General features: G+C 40.8%; 3 protein-coding genes across 6 annotated transcripts; 2 read left to right on the plus strand and 1 right to left on the minus strand.

Moving 5' to 3' along the window:
* Window positions 1–192: 192 nt before the first annotated feature.
* Window positions 193–3,203, plus strand: LOC130745987 (protein FAR1-RELATED SEQUENCE 5-like). 2 transcript variants are annotated; one of them, XM_057598476.1, is made up of 3 exons: window positions 193–312; window positions 586–740; window positions 841–3,203. In XM_057598476.1, the coding sequence occupies exons 2-3, from the start codon at window positions 588–590 to the stop codon at window positions 1,903–1,905; spliced, it is 1,218 nt and encodes a 405-aa protein (XP_057454459.1). In that variant the 5' UTR covers window positions 193–312; window positions 586–587; the 3' UTR covers window positions 1,906–3,203. The 2 variants fall into 2 exon arrangements, with proteins under 2 accessions (XP_057454459.1, XP_057454458.1); XM_057598475.1 differs by lacking the exon at window positions 193–312 and having other exon boundaries at window positions 333–740.
* A 143-nt stretch (window positions 3,204–3,346) lies between these two features.
* LOC130745985 (protein MAIN-LIKE 2-like) lies at window positions 3,347–6,560 on the minus strand. Of its 2 annotated transcripts, XM_057598473.1 has the most exons (4): window positions 6,245–6,560; window positions 4,732–5,712; window positions 3,886–4,646; window positions 3,347–3,797 (listed from the first exon to the last, which is right to left on the minus strand). In XM_057598473.1, the coding sequence occupies exons 2-4, from the start codon at window positions 5,705–5,707 to the stop codon at window positions 3,456–3,458; spliced, it is 2,079 nt and encodes a 692-aa protein (XP_057454456.1). In that variant the 5' UTR covers window positions 5,708–5,712; window positions 6,245–6,560; the 3' UTR covers window positions 3,347–3,455. The 2 variants fall into 2 exon arrangements, with proteins under 2 accessions (XP_057454456.1, XP_057454455.1); XM_057598472.1 differs by lacking the exon at window positions 6,245–6,560 and having other exon boundaries at window positions 4,732–6,171.
* A 16-nt stretch (window positions 6,561–6,576) lies between these two features.
* Window positions 6,577–14,906, plus strand: LOC130745983 (CST complex subunit CTC1). Of its 2 annotated transcripts, none has more exons than XM_057598470.1 (16): window positions 6,577–7,681; window positions 8,286–8,404; window positions 8,729–8,803; window positions 8,911–8,989; window positions 9,087–9,149; window positions 9,241–9,318; window positions 9,512–9,709; window positions 9,905–10,009; window positions 10,383–10,661; window positions 10,932–11,417; window positions 11,537–12,181; window positions 12,268–12,359; window positions 12,640–12,835; window positions 12,922–13,036; window positions 13,819–14,084; window positions 14,433–14,906. In XM_057598470.1, exons 1-16 carry the CDS (start codon window positions 6,584–6,586, stop codon window positions 14,472–14,474), a joined length of 3,936 nt encoding a protein of 1,311 aa, XP_057454453.1. In that variant the 5' UTR covers window positions 6,577–6,583; the 3' UTR covers window positions 14,475–14,906. The 2 variants fall into 2 exon arrangements, with proteins under 2 accessions (XP_057454453.1, XP_057454452.1); XM_057598469.1 differs by having other exon boundaries at window positions 6,579–7,681; window positions 14,405–14,906.
* Window positions 14,907–15,406: the final 500 nt, after the last annotated feature.

The raw sequence follows: 15,406 nt of genomic DNA on the forward strand, positions 1-15,406 counted from the left end.
GTGCCCTACGGAAAGGTACTTTCCGTATTCAATTTAACTGAATACGGAAAGGTACTTTCCGTATTATATTTTGATGAATACGGAAAGGTATTTTCCGTATTTAACTCTGACAGGATTCCCCCTTTTTCCATCATTACTCCTCCCTCACCAACTTTCACCAACCCCTCACCAGCCCCCCTGAACCTCCTCAATGCCTCCAGACCACCCTCTCTCTCACCCTCTCCTACCTCACTTTCATTCCCAAGCTCTCCACCACCATCCACTCCTTCATTTCCCAAGCTCTCCACCACTACAACAAGTGTTGTAGTAGAGGTAAGTCTATGTGTTTATTTGTTGTTATTTTGTAGGATTAAGTAGTGGAAGTAGTTAGATTAAGTAGTTTAAGTAGTTAGATTAAGTAGTTTAAGTAGTTAGAAGGATGGGTTTTTGAATTCTGAGTCGTGATATAATACGGATTGTTATCTTCTGTATTGAATATGGAAAGGTACTTTCCGTATTCAGTATGGAAAGTAACAATCCGTATTCGGTATGGAAAGTATATTTCCGTATTGAGTATGGAATGTAACTTTCCGTATTCTCTTCCAGGGATGACAGATTCATTTTTCTTTGGTGAGTCACAATTGATTGAAGCTGGATTTCACAATGGTCAACCTGAAGAGGCCACTACAGAGGTGCCACCACCAGCATTTGTGCCCCCGTGTATAAGTATAGATGTCTCGCATTTATTTGCAACTGATCAGGTATTCTTTGAACATATTTTTGCATTGTTTTGAGAGTGTAATATATCAATTCTTATTATGTCTTGATCACCCTTGTAATCAATTCTTATTATTATAACAGATTTTCCCTACCCGTGATGATCTTATCAATTGGGTTCATGGAATTGCGATTGAAAATGGATATGTTACGTTGATCACAAAGTCAGATTATGGTGGGAATGGAAGCAGAAAAGCTTATGTCATGTTGGGGTGCGAGAAGCATGGTAAATATGTTCCTTATAGAGACCCTGACCTTGTTGAAGGGACGAGATCACAAAAGACAGGTTGTCCTTTTAGACTAAAAGGACGACCTAGGAAAAATGGCATAGATAGAGATTGGCGGCTAAAGGTGATGGAAGGTATACACAACCATGAACCAGCTAGGTCACTACTTGGGCACAATTTTGTTGGTCGTCTAAAACCCGGAGAGAAGGAGCAAGTGGGAAAAATGACAAGGAGTTGGGTTCCACCGAGAAAGATGTTGTTGACTTTGAAGGAAAACAATCCTTCAAACTTGACTACCATATCTCAGATTTATGGTGTTTGCAAGAGGTTAAGAAAATCCCTCCGCGGGGGATTGACAGAAATGCAACACTTGTTGAAGAAGTTGGACGGTGACAAGTATGTCCACTTTGAAAGACATGAGCCTGGATCGGAAGTCATTAGGGATGTATTTTGGGCTCATCCAAATGCTATCAAACTGTTCAACACATTTCCATATGTAGTGATTATGGATTGCACATACAAGACAAACAAATATGCAATTCCCTTGCTTGAGATTGTTGGACTGACTTCCACAGATAAGACATACTCCATAGCCTTTTGCTACATTGTTAATGAGGGCACAGATGACTACGTTTGGGCACTGGAGTGTATGAAGTCTCTATTAGCTGATCAAGCCATGTTGCCTAAGGTGATTGTTACTGACAGGGATCTTGCCTTATTGAGTGCTGCTAAGCAAAACCTTCCTAACACTACACATTTATTATGCTTGTGGCACATCAACAAGTGTGTTTTGGCAAAGTGCAAACTCTATGTTGGCACAGATGATTTTGCTGAGTTGGTTATGATGAAGTGGGCAGAGGTGGTGGATGCTGCAACAGTTGAAGAATTTGAAGTGAAATGGATGCAATTGGTACACGTTTAGGAAGATTCACATCAGAATATGAAGCTTGGCTTGTTACTTTTGGTGTTCCTCTTATTCACCAAAGTTATGTAGACATCACCTCAGATTGACACCACACTTTTGTGTGATATTCATTTGTAAACGCTCTGTAATATTAATCTGATGGGCCTTGCCTTTATGATGTTCATTTGTTGCTTTTAATAATATTAATTTGATGGTCATTGTTATATTGATGGGCCTTATTATTTTGAATCAGCATCAGGGATAATTAACATAGACAACCACTCTGTCATCAGAGTCCTGTCATTTTCATCCACCCCATCATCAGAGTCCTGTCATTTACAACCACCCCATCATCAGAGTCCTGTCATTTCCAACCACCCCATCATCAGAGTCTTGTCATTTTCATCCACTAAATGACGAACTTGAAACCTGACATTACTATCTACCACCAACCAACCCCAACCACACTTGTATTATCCACCAAACACCATAAATCTTTTGACCATTCTGCTATAAATCTCTCTGGGTTCTTTATTCTTCTTCATCCTTTTCTTCATGTCTTGCTTTCGAAGATAAAAAAAAACAATGGAACAAGACTGGGATGCATTAGTCCGCCGTTGCAAACGTCAAGGCAGCACTTCTAGCAGCTCTCGTCCTCTCATTCCTGGGCCAGCTGGCGCCGTCCAGGCTGCCATGTATGGGCGTAGATCCAACCCTAACACACTACTCATTCCGACCCAAGAATTTGTGAGGCGTTTGCTCGAAGACAGATCAACCGAAACCGATCCTGATTTCAATTCAAATGCTTGGCTTACAGCCCTGCAATTGGTGGAATCTGCCACTCCGCTGGGCACAATCACAACGAATGTTGAGAGAGTAGAGAGTGTTGTTGCTGTTATTAAATCATGCACTCCCAATGGTTTCGGAGATGCCAAAGTTACCCTCAAGGTATTTGCTCGCTTTTGTCCAGCTTCTTTAACCGTCAATTTGTTGTCTCATTTTCTCTCACGATTGCATTGATTTAGGACCCTACGGGCACCGTTGACGCTAGCGTCCATCGCAAGGCCTTCACTGACGGGGAATTTAGGAATGTCATAACTGTTGGATCTGTTCTTGTTCTCCAAAAGGTCTATTACCTTAAACATTAATCTTGCTTCCTTTGAACAAGTACGCATTAATCTTTTAAATTTGCAATTTACTTGCAGGTTGCTGTGTTTGCACCGAGTAAATCTGTTCGTTATCTGAATATAACGTTGCCCAACATAGTCAAAGTATTTCCACAGGATAGCGGACCCCACGACTTCATCGATATCACTGAGGATTAATTTTGTTTTCGTGTTGCTTCTGAATAATTTCGTGTACCCTTTAAACTGTTTGCCATGAATTATTTATGTTACTTATCCTGCCTTTGATTATTTACGGTGTAGTTATACGGGTTTTTTTCAATACAAGAGTCGGCATATAATGAGTGAAAATAGAAAGCATGATTAATATAAAGAGAGTCCTAATACAAAGAGTCACATGTCATAATATAAAAATACAAAAAAAATATACAAATATATAGTCAATCACTCGCCCCGACCCCTACCGGCCCCTCTACGACCTCTAGGTCCACGGGCTCTGCCTCCACGGCCTCTGCCTCCACGCGCACCCTCTGCAGGAGCACCCTCTCCACGGGCTCTGCCTCCACGGCCTCTGCCTCCACGCGCTCTGTCTCCACGACCTCTGCCTCCTGCAGCTCTAGCTCCTCGGACAGCAGCAAAGGCTACCCCCTGGGTACCAATGAAGGCATTGGATCTAATAAGATCCAGCGCCCTCTCAGTGAGGGATCGGAAATGCGTGCCCTCTGCAGGAGCATCTGGCACCTCGAGTGACTGCTCCAACAAGTCCACGGCCCGACGCATAACAGTCTGCAAAAATAATGTAGATACATTAGATACAAATAAAATATCATGAACAAAAAATCACAATTGAATGGAAAATAAAATTCAAACTTACCACTGCACTGAACTCCTCCCTCCTATCATCAGGGATGATGAACCGATGGGACACAGCGTTGTACCACCTCATGTAATCCTCCACAACCTCTCCCGGATATGTAGCGGGGATCCCCTGAGGGCGGAGGTGCGGCGCAAACTCAGCAAAGGCAGCATCTGCGGTCTCAGCAAGGGACCCAGACGTCTGGATCTCAGAGGGGTGTCGAGGGACATCCTGTATGAAGCCAAACTGGCGCAGAACCCTCTCTGGTAGATGCCGTCGAACAACACGGCCAAATGGCGACCGGATGTAGCCAGAATACATGGCCCTCGGATCCCGTGGTCGATGAGCCCGATGGTCCTCAAATGGGGTCCATATAACGTCATCCACCGTCAGCTCATCGAGCATGACTCGCCTCTCATCAAGGCCTGCATGCCCGACCCGGGACATAGCCCACCGCCGCGCCCTAGGCTGGTCCTGCGAGTACTCCGGATCCGCCCTACGGATAATGACGCGGTCAGAAAGGTACTCGTAGACCCATCCTAGCAGGAGCGAGGTAAAACCTCCCATCTGGGCCGTCCCCCTCCTGGACGCTCGACTAAGCTGGTCGTATAGCGTAGCGAGCGCAATCGCGCCCCACGCGTACTCGCACACTCGACCAAGATCCTCCAACATCCCTATCCAGTAGACGGTCGTATGGTAGCCTCCGCTCTTGCTAGCAAAGAGCGTGGCGCCTAGCTGGTTCACCAGCCAAATCCGTGCAGCGTCCTCATATCGGTGCTCTACAATGAAGTGAATTAAGTTAATAGTTTATAACAATACAATAATAATAGATACAAAGACAATACAATAATAATTAAGACATACCCGCCAACGCAGCCTCATACCGGGTCTGCAAGACCCCAAAGCGAATAGTCTGGGACCTATTCGTATCAAACTCAGCCTCATAAATACCAACAGATCCTCCCATCAACTGAGCACAGAGCGCTGCACACTCGTCCCTCTCCCCCCTCCCAGGCGTATAGAACCTCGACCCCATGGGGAGATGGAGAAGAGCCGACACGTCGTCCAAGGTGATAGTCATCTCCCCGAACGGCATGTGGAAGCTACTAGTCTCCTCATGCCATCGCTCCACAAGGGCCAAAATAAGGCCTGCATCTGTCACCGGGTAGCTGCAATATGGTAGCTGATGAAGACCCGTCTGCTCAATCAACTCTCGAACCCGCCTGTGACTGTCTGAATCACCATCACAAGCAAGGTTCCAAACCTTCCCCCCAGCTGTGGCCACCTTCAACTGTCGACGGTCCACATACCGCTCGTCTGTGCGTAGGAGTGCATGCCACGCCCAGGGAGCCTTGTGATCAGCATAATGGGTGAGGAGCGATAGCTCAACAGGCCCCCCCGGAAACGGCGGCAACCTCTGGATCAGGTCCTCCTCGCCACCCTGTGCCCCCTGCTCCCCCTGCTCTGGCGGCAGGACATCAGCATCAACAGTAGGCGGAGGAATACTATCCTCGTCAGATCCTCCCATGCCGGATGAGGCCTCGCCTGATGACTCCTCGCCGGAAGACTCCTCGCCTGAGGACTCCTCGCCTGATGACTCAACCATGGGAGAGGGCGGAGAAACAACTGTAGGTATCTCAACCGTGGGAGACGGCGGATAATCAACCAGAGGAACCTCAATCATGGGAGACGGCGGAGAAACAACTGGAGCTGAAGCCTCCACCGCCTGAGAGGTTGCAGCATGATCGCCGCGCCGGCTAGAAGCATGTAACCGCCGGTGTCTATCCTCAGTAGCCCCGACATCCTCACTAGAAGCATGAGACCTCTTTCTGTTCTTCATTCTCACTATATATTCAGAGCAAACATTCACTATATATACCATTTCAGCCATAGACAGAAACATGATGCAAGCAAATGGAAAATTCCTAGAATTTTATAAGTACATAGATGATAATCGGATCTTCTGTGGATTATGCATGCTTGGATCAACTTTTATTTTCCTAATAATCAATTATGGCATCTAGAAACTACTCACAAATGCTTTGGAAACCTTCTATAATTGATTCTGAACCCAGAATCAATTATAAGTGTTGGGTTTGGTTCTGAGATGAATACGGAAAACGTTTTTCCGTATTCAATACGGAAAACCATGTTCCATACTGAATACGGAAAACCATTTTCCATATTCAATACGGAAACCTGTGATCCGTATTTACCCAGAAACGCCATTAACGACAATGAGCTATCGGCCCTAAACCCAAACCACATTCAAGACATTTCAGCCAACAATACCTCTACACAAGCAACAATCGACTACCCTAGGGTTCAATGATTAACATAATTTCAAGTTAAATGGGGAAAATCCAAAAATCCTTACCTCTAGGTTTCAATTCTGAGAATGGGGTTGTGAAGAGCTTTGATGGAGATGATGGAACCTTTCAAGTACACGGTTCAAGCAAGGGGAGCGACAGAGATCGAAGGTTGAAGAGGGGAGAAGAGCTTGGCAAAATACAGAAATGGGTTTGAAATGGGTTTGAATAAACCCTTGCCGGTTTACATACTAATATAATACGGATATTAAACTTCCGTATTCAATACGGAAATGTGTCTTCCGTATTCTATTAAAGGGGGGCGTTCCAGTAATTTCCCCACTTTAAGTGGGGCGGGGAGCCCCATAGGGGGGCCCCAAACCCAACTCCCCTTAATTTAGTAGGACATGTATGTGAAACACCAACTCTTGGCGCGTAAAATGGAAGACGCCGCCGCCGCCGCCGCAAACACAGTCAAGCTAGCCGACCTCCTCCACTCCCCTCGCCCTTTCACCGCCGCCGCATCTCTCTCCGCTCCACCTTCACTTCGTCCCCCGCACCGCCCCTCCAACCACCGCGTCCTCACTCCCCTTCACCGCCCAACCACCCTCATCGGAACCCTAACACTCCCCTCCCACACCGCCAACCCTGCCTGCTCCTGCTTCAGATTCTCCGATCGCTCCGCCACAGTCTGCTGCGACCTCCTCCGCTTCCGCGCCGCCGCGGTCAACAAGGAAATCCGCGTCACATCTTGGAACTTCATCCCCTTCAAGCACCGCGGCAACGACCACCGTAGTAGCAGCAGCGGCTTCTTGGAGATCATCAATTGGTGCTTCTCCGACCCCAACGAGGGTCTCGCCCTAACCGATTCGCTCCCCCTATCGCGGAATCGCACCGGCCGCAGCAGCGCTGACAATCTCCGGGCCGTCCATGGAGTCGTCAAGTCGGTCGGCCCTGTTTCTGTCGTCCCTTGCGCCACCGCAAAGAGTGGCGATGATTCGAATTCGGGTTCTGCTAACTTGCCAGGGTTTTTGGTTCAATTGATGTGTTGTGAATGCAGATTATGCGGTTCCAGGGAACTGATGAAAAACTTGAAGAGTTCTTCGTTTTCAATTGAAAACAAGAATGGTCATTCCTTCACTAAAACTGAGATTGTGTATTTCTATGGCGAATCGTCGCAGTTTCACCCTGTAATGACCAAACTCATTGGCAAGCGTGTTGTGGTTTCTGGCTTGAAGAAGAGGTTGGTTTATATGACGAAGGAGGAGTCATGTTTGATGTATGTGACTGTGGATGATTCCGTTCTGCGCGTTTGTCGGCTTTCGGAGAAATGGGCACCTCGGTTGAAGGGTGAGATAAAGGGGAAGGGTGAGTGTGGTTCTTATACTGGTGTGGTTAAAGGTGTTCACATGCAAGGGATGGCTTTGGAGTTGGACCATGATGTGTGGCTTCTTTTAACAGATCAATTACATACTCTAATACATGGTCTGAGAATTGGTTCCATTGTAAGTGAAATGAATTTTGCTATTTCTGCTTGACCTGAGAGTAAGAAAGCACACACTTTGAAGTAGTAGCTGTTAGACACGAATTTATGTTCGATACTTCACATACACTTAGTTATACTTTATAATTTTTGAACTTTTTATACTAATAGGAATGAGAATAATCTAATGATTAGATAAATGATAGTATTTTATTATGTTTGCGATGAAACATGATAACTTTGAGAGTTGTCACCAAGAGCCCTTTGGGCTTGAAGCGTGGATAAATGCACAGGCCCACCTACCATGTGCTTAATTAAATTCCACTTTTTTATTAGAAATGAGGGGAGCAAGGATCGAACTCTAGACCTCTCGGCCATAGAGGCTCTGATACCATGTTAAATAACCACTTATCCCAAAAGCTTAAGCTATTGGGTATGGGCCACATGAATGGTTTTATATTATATTCTAACAATGGTTTTATATTATATTCTAACAAGAGTTATGTTTTTTAGCAATTTTTTACTAATATTATGGGTTGTTTTACAGCAGTATTGTGTTGTTTTACTTTCATAGTTACCATGTTGTATATGTGCTACCTAGCCTGAGATGTTTGATCATTATGTAGATATCTGTGAGAAATGTTCACTTCATGGATCCAAAGTACTCATGGACAAAAATTATTATTCTTGGGGCCTGCATCAAGACTAGCATTACCGTGGAGTCCTTCTCCCCACTGGAAACTGTGTATGTGTTGCTACCATAATTGTGCTTGCTTCTGTTCAGATTTGTTTCACATGAATGCTCAAGTATTACTGTCCCAAGTCTTCTCATGTATGATGTGGCCAATGAGAAGCCTTTTATTACCGTCCTTCCCTTTCATCATGGGTGATTGGACCAATGCCAACAACTGCATCTAACTGAAGTTATACATAGCCATGTTCTGATTTGTTGTATGTTTTAAGTTACAATATCAAAGCTAATTGTTCCTTGAAAATTTACTATTTAATAGGTGGAGTTGTCTATACATACTCTTTGGAAATAAATTGATAATTCAGTTTGATATTGCAGGTGTAATGTGGTTATGCATTCTACGAGTATGCTAGGAAAGTTCATCCAGTCATTGCCTTTTTCTGCAAGACTATGGTATTAAATTCTTTGATTTCCTTTTATAGCAGTTAATTTGGAACTTGAGTGTTTAAGATTGCTAAAGAGTTATATATTATTCCCTTTTATTATTTTTTGCTTTGCAGGGTATTACTTCTTGTGTCAAGCTTACGTAAAATGTTTGCCGGTATCTTATCTGACAAGGACATTCTGGGATCAATACATGTAATCTACTTCCTTTGGATTCCAGGAGTTCTTAGTTTGGCTGAAGCTTTTTCTTCTGTTCTTATTCTGTTGAGCTATTGTTGCAAGGTTTTACCAGAAAGAAGGGCTTGCTCAGATGTATGCTAGTTCACTGTTGCCTCCATCAGTGTTTCGAACTCCGGTATGTTTAAATTGACAGTAGGGAGAACTTCATTGAAACCAATTTTGCAGCATTAGTGAGAACTCCGGTTGTAATGCTTTTTTTGTGGCAGCATGGTGCTTTCTTGGGACTGTGCAGGCATGACGTGAATGGCTGTGGTAGAGAACTGCATTGCGGTTTTTTGAAATTGGTATTTGTATTTACATTAGACTTGCTTCTGGTACTTTATGATGTTTGAGTCTAACATGAACGGGAAAATACATTCATTATTTTACCCAAAAAGGAAAAAGGAAAGGAATACAGCTATTGAGTTTTTCTATCAGAAGGTATCTGTTACTATAATTGAAAGATATAATTTGTTATCACTATGTTGTTGTTTTCAGGTAGTACCCATGTCTATCTTCATCTTCCACTGTATAGACACCTTACTAAGAATGCTAAAGTCAGAGAATCACTGCAAATTATTGTCTGTTGGCAATCATTTCAGTATTTTATCACATGAAGTCAGATTTGATGGTAGACCGATTAGGAGGATCATTCAAAGTGTAGATTTAGGCATTGTTTTGCTTGGTTGTCTAAAGGTGATTGGTTAAGTTTATCTTTTATTTCAATATTTGCAAGTAAGCTGCATTTTGCAATGGCATTATAATTCTGTCTCATTCGTATTTATGTGACACAATGGTTTTCTTTGACCTTTGAAAGATGGAGACAACACACTTTTTGGCATAAAGCTTTGATATTACTAGAGTACTCATTATCTTGCTTTGTATGATCAGATTAATCCATCAACTAGAAGATTGCAGCTGGCTGATGCTACTGGTGGAATTGATGTTCTTATACCAGACCTTCCCTTATCTTGGAACCCCAACGAAATATATGAGGTCACCATTGCTCTTCGCGATTCACTTTCTTCTCTTATCTATTTTTGTCTTTATGAACTTCAAAAAGTAACTGGAGGTTCTGTGACTTTTCACCTATTCTTCATGCCTGGTAATTGTATGACTTCGATAACATTTATCATAACTTGGACTAAGTGGTGCTTGATCTAAAACTATGGTTTAAGCTAATAAACTTTTAAGTTTAACAGTTACCGAAATCTGTATCTATGTTGAATCACCCTGAATATATGATTAGAGTTTCCTGAATTACCAAACCATGGAATTAGTAGTTCTTATAAAATCCTAAGCAGACAACAAAGTATTATAATGCCATGGAATTAGGTGTTTCACGTTCACTATTATTTTGGATTTACAGGTGACTGACTACGATGTTTTTCTGGATGGCATTGACGGACTTGTGGATCAATGGGCACTGCTTGAGAATGAGTCATTATCTTGCAGAGCAATCTTCAATTGCAGCCTAGCAGAAACAAAATTAAGGACATCAATTTTTGTTCACTGTCAGTGGAAGAATGCTAAACGCAGAAAATTTCCGCTTCAGCATTGTATTAATAATAAGAATGAAACTGAGACACTTGAACCTAGATCCTACTATTTGCTTAGGGTTTCTCACAAATTTCCTCTGCAAGATAAGGTTATGTTTTAACTGTTTATTCAATCTGAAATTTCAGTTATTAATTTCATTACCAGTACAATCTACAAGTGAACTTTCATTTGAGCTGTAGCATGGTAAAACGGAAAAAAAGTGAAGAGTTCTGATGAAAGGATTATAATAAAGTGTTTGCTTTGGTTTCTCTTTTGCATGTATAGCATTATACATACTAATATTCCATTTTTCCCCCTTTAATAGTACATAAATGTGGACAATTTTGCACTGCTAATTCCCCTATATCAATTCTTGCAGTGTTCCAATAATATGAGATCCAACAAGTCTAGTACTTTTGTTGAAGCTATACTTATGCCATGCATTTTATTAATTTCTGGGAAAAGTGGAAGTTCAAATCCATGCAATGTTTCTAGTGACAGGACAGCGGAACATTCAAAATATTGTTTAAGTGGTAATGATGAGGCGCAAGTTTCCATTAAGAGGCAGAAACTTATGAAGGAATCAGTAAACTCATTGAAGGATGGGTTTCAAACTTCCATCTATGGGCTGAGTGCCTGTTCTAATTCATTCAGGGAATCAGAAATGAACAAAAATTCTGTCAATTTGATTTCTTCTCATGATATATCTTGTATGGTTACTTTTAGAGGCCTTCAAAATGAGAGAGAGGTTTGCCCGGGTATCTTGCGGTGTACATCACGTATGGAAGATATGAGTTTTAATTCCAAACTATCTGCAAGAAAATTGTTGCTTGAATTCTCAGCTGAGAAATTTTTGACGTATCAGGTATTTTATTTACTCTTTTTAACATCCTTGCCTTGGATGGTTGGCCTTAACTGCTTTTGTAAATTGCTTCCCTTTGTAATGTGAACCTGAGCATTAAATCACTTTTTACTTCATTTCAGTTGTTGAAAATTGGTGGTTATTACATCATAGAACATAATAGGAAAGACTGCTTCAGCTCTACGAAAGATGCTGGCTTTGGCAGCAGTGGTACTGCTAAGTTTCTTATTGATTCTAGAAAACATATCTGGAGCCTTTCATTTATTTCTGACGAGGTTCTCTTCAATTACAAATCAGTACCTACATCTGCAAAAGATTCTTTATTTCCTACCATTGATGCAGTTTTGCCTAAAGATAAAATTGAACAACTTCTGCTGAGATCCAATGATAATTTCTCAGGTGTTTGTTCAGATGTTTGTCTTTATCTCCCTGTCAGTCATACAGGCCTACTGGAAGATAATATTACAGAATCAGAAGATAGTCAAATTCAGCAATTCAGAGTATCAGAAGAGAGAGGTGACACTCTTTTGAGCTCTGGGACTGTAGTGGCTAGGCCTAAATTTTGTCCTGGGTCTCAGAATTCAAACTGCTTGTTTCCTGAGGGCAATTTGATTTCTCTTGAGGGAAATGTGGTTGACATTCATGACATTAGCTCTAGCATCAACAATTCATGCTCAAGTGGTGCAAGCCTTGAGCCTCTTCAAATGAAAGGCTTTGTTGGAGTTAGAAGCAGTTTCTGCATTCACGTTTTAGTCTATCATCATATTGTAACTTCAATAACACCCACTCCATTTATTTATGTATATTTTATGCTTATTTTGTAACTTAATGTTGATAGTTTATTTCTTTATAGGTTAATATTTTTGGTTCTATAAGTAAACATGCTTTCCCTACTGGTTTTGGACCTGGTGTAACTGCAACGTTTCATCGGATTCTTGATGCAAGGTATGCATTTGGGGCCTTCATAAGTCATAATTAGGCTTGAGTTCTTGTTTACTGCACTCTTCAAGAAAGTAATATTGTCAATTGTAAACTATTTTGTAAAATATAAATCTCATTATGTGGATGTTGTGAGTACTTTTTATACATCAATTTGTTCTGTAATTTCAGTTTCAGTCTTCTATTTTCCCATATTCATTGTATGAAGGACTCATCATTCTGATGATTTTTATAAATGTTGATTAGTTTCTGCTACAAAATTGATTGCTTGTCTTTGGTTCTGCAGGGTCCCAAATAAATTTATGTTGCTGCCGGTGTCATTTATTGCCATAAAATCAGTAGATGATAAACAATGGAGTGACAGGTCTACCAATTCAAGACCTACTAAAGATGCATACAATGCATACAGAGATTCATTTTCCTGTTTGATTTCCCAATTACCTCAGTTCCAGAGTCACAAGCAAATAGTACTTCGATCCAGGGTAAATTGTATTATATTTATCTATTATCTATATGAATATCTTAGCTCTCAAAGAATACAAATTTTATGGCTGTTTGTTGTGAACAGGTTTCTGCAGTCTTTCTTGTAGTTCTAGAGAGGAAGACAACAAATTTTAGTGCAGAAACAAAAATTAATGCTTCAGGGATTCTTTTGGACATTCCGCTTGCTGCTTTTTTGTTGGGTAAGTTATTTGCATTGAAGATTAACTTTAGTTGAAGTTTTATAATGGAGTTGTCAGCTACACTCGATTGCTTTTGATGTCCTGGGTATGCCTAGCTTGTAGGTCCAATGAGGTTTAACCCCTGACTATTTTATTTTACCTAGTTTTTCTATGCATCCTTACTCGTACTTTACAAATTATTCCTAATAACATATGTTCACTTTTCAGCTTGCTTGAGCCTCTATTTCCTAGCTTCTAAAGTTGAGCTTGTGCTACTCTTTAGTTCCTGACATGGATCCCTTATTCTTTTGGGTGCTTATATGATATGACGATATTATTTATTTACTTATTCACTTGGAAACAACTTGTGTGTGATGTCTCTGATATACATGGTAATCGTCACAGATCGTGCACTTCATCAACTTCTTCCTGGAGGCAATAAATCGTTCATAAACTGTGTTATCAAACTTCACTGAAAAGATAAACATTACGTAGACTGTAGAATTGCATAATATTTTAACCATTTCATCATCATGCAAGGATTTGGACAAGTAGTCTTTAGTCTTTACAAAGGGTTGGCATGTGTGTTTTCTTCAATCACATGGTAGACAATACGTGGCCCTAGGATGATCTATTTGACATATAAAAGCAAGCTTCTTCTCTTCTGTAATTCTTGAATCCAGAACCTGCCAAGCAGGCTCCCCATCTCCTCTTCATATTTCATGCTTTTTTTATCTCCACCACACATTAGCTTCTCTAATGAAGATTTTGTTGAATAATATTTCCCCCGCTATTTCATGCAGATGATGGCTCATCGTCATGTTGTTGCTGGGCTAATGCTGAAAGGGCAGCAACCTTGTTGAGACTACAAGAACAAAACAGCTCATCTCATCATGTTGGGAGAGTTTTGAAGAAGTACAAGAGAATCACTGTCAAAAACAATGGATCATCTATCGATTATTCTTGCCAAGACCTTGTTGTTTCTGTTACTTCTGGTGATGCTCTTTGCAGTTCTGATGAAAAGCTCCTCAAGCTCATAATCTTCAATGCATGTGTCGGTAGAACATGGGTGAGTTAACATATATGGATCCTATGCAGCTGTTATAGTATCAATTTATCATAATTCATAAAGTTTTGGAGTTGAGAAATAGAAAGTTTTGTATAGTGTCAATTTTTTTGTTAATAAGGAAGCAATATTCAGTGATGTGATTTTATTTTCATGTCTTTCAATGATTTGTTTTCCACTACATGTTTCCTTCATTCGTGGCTCACTATCTGTGCAGAATCATACAAAATCCTACTACTTCTTATCTTGCATCATCTCATTTTCATTTTCTTTGGCTCCTTTATGTATTTGACTAAATAAGGCTTCTAACCTGATCTGAACAGAATGTAGTTGCTGATGTGATGGATGCAGAGGAAGTTAAACATTTGGAGAAAGAATGTCCTGCAGATATGAACATGCAAACCATGCAGAACGTGTGGGCTAAAGAAGTCTCTTGTCCATGCCCTCTGGCGGAGGCAAGGAATATGATTCAGGGACTCTTGAGAAGTTAGTGCCTATGATCAAACTGTGAGGTACTGTGGGATTTTTACATGCATATATGTGAAAAATAGATAACTAGGATCAGGTGTTGTATAACAGGTCGTTCTGAATTATATTGAATCTAACACTCTAGGATGCAAAATTGCAAATATAGGGGAGCACTATGTAAATAGGACATTGACATTGATACTGAATAGAGAACACTTAGAAGTAAGCACGATTGTGATAAAGAACTGGTATAGATGAATTACTATTTTTTTATTAGTTTTTGGTGCAAGTCTACAATTAAACATTAATTGAATCATAAATTCATATGTAAATAAAATGCAGTATTTGTTCATGACATATGACACATTCTTTTTCTACAATTATCTTATGCAATATACAGCGTGTAGAAAATATTCTGATGACAAAAGAAAGTGTAGAAAATATTCAGCGTTCATCAAGTTGCAAAAATATCATTATTTACTGAGCATTCAAGAGCAAGGTTTCTGTGTTCAGGATTTTCTCCTCCTAAGGGGACTAATCAGCAGTAAAATTTTATGTCTTGGACACGAGCCAAGATGATTAAACAAATGTATTCCAAATAGAAGTTATCGCAACAATTTTAAACATTGATGAATGTATGGCCACCAAGTTCTTAGAATACAATCTTCAAGCATCTTTATTATTAATATTCATGAAATTTCAGAAGTAACCCAAACTATCCCCTAAGACCGGAGAAAAGATGACACTTGGTTGATGCTTGGGAATGTTCAATTGATAGCAAACCGATTGAAACGCTTCCACATTTGATATCCCTTTACATAAGACGCCTTATTGAATTTTAGAACTATTTATTATCA

This window comes from Lotus japonicus, chromosome 3 (assembly GCF_012489685.1).
Source record: "Lotus japonicus ecotype B-129 chromosome 3, LjGifu_v1.2".
Taxonomy (NCBI): Eukaryota; Viridiplantae; Streptophyta; class Magnoliopsida; order Fabales; family Fabaceae; genus Lotus; species Lotus japonicus.

What these genes read in the sequence shown, in the direction of transcription:
- LOC130745987 (XM_057598475.1), top strand. Translation starts at nt 477, where the DNA reads ATGGAAAGGTACTTTCCGTATTCAGTATGGAAAGTAACAATCCGTATT. An exon ending in ATTTATTTGCAACTGATCAG is followed by an intron (nt 741 to 840) that starts GTATTCTTTGAA and finishes TTATTATAACAG; the next exon opens with ATTTTCCCTACCCGTGATGA.
- LOC130745985 (XM_057598472.1), bottom strand. Translation starts at nt 5,770, where the DNA reads ATGTTTCTGTCTATGGCTGAAATGGTATATATAGTGAATGTTTGCTCT. An exon ending in GTATGAGGCTGCGTTGGCGG is followed by an intron (nt 4,647 to 4,731) that starts GTATGTCTTAAT and finishes ACTTCATTGTAG; the next exon opens with AGCACCGATATGAGGACGCT. An exon ending in GGGAGGAGTTCAGTGCAGTG is followed by an intron (nt 3,798 to 3,885) that starts GTAAGTTTGAAT and finishes TTATTTTTGCAG; the next exon opens with ACTGTTATGCGTCGGGCCGT.
- LOC130745983 (XM_057598469.1), top strand. Translation starts at nt 6,584, where the DNA reads ATGTATGTGAAACACCAACTCTTGGCGCGTAAAATGGAAGACGCCGCC. An exon ending in CCTTTTTCTGCAAGACTATG is followed by an intron (nt 8,804 to 8,910) that starts GTATTAAATTCT and finishes TTTGCTTTGCAG; the next exon opens with GGTATTACTTCTTGTGTCAA. An exon ending in AAATAGTACTTCGATCCAGG is followed by an intron (nt 12,836 to 12,921) that starts GTAAATTGTATT and finishes TGTTGTGAACAG; the next exon opens with GTTTCTGCAGTCTTTCTTGT.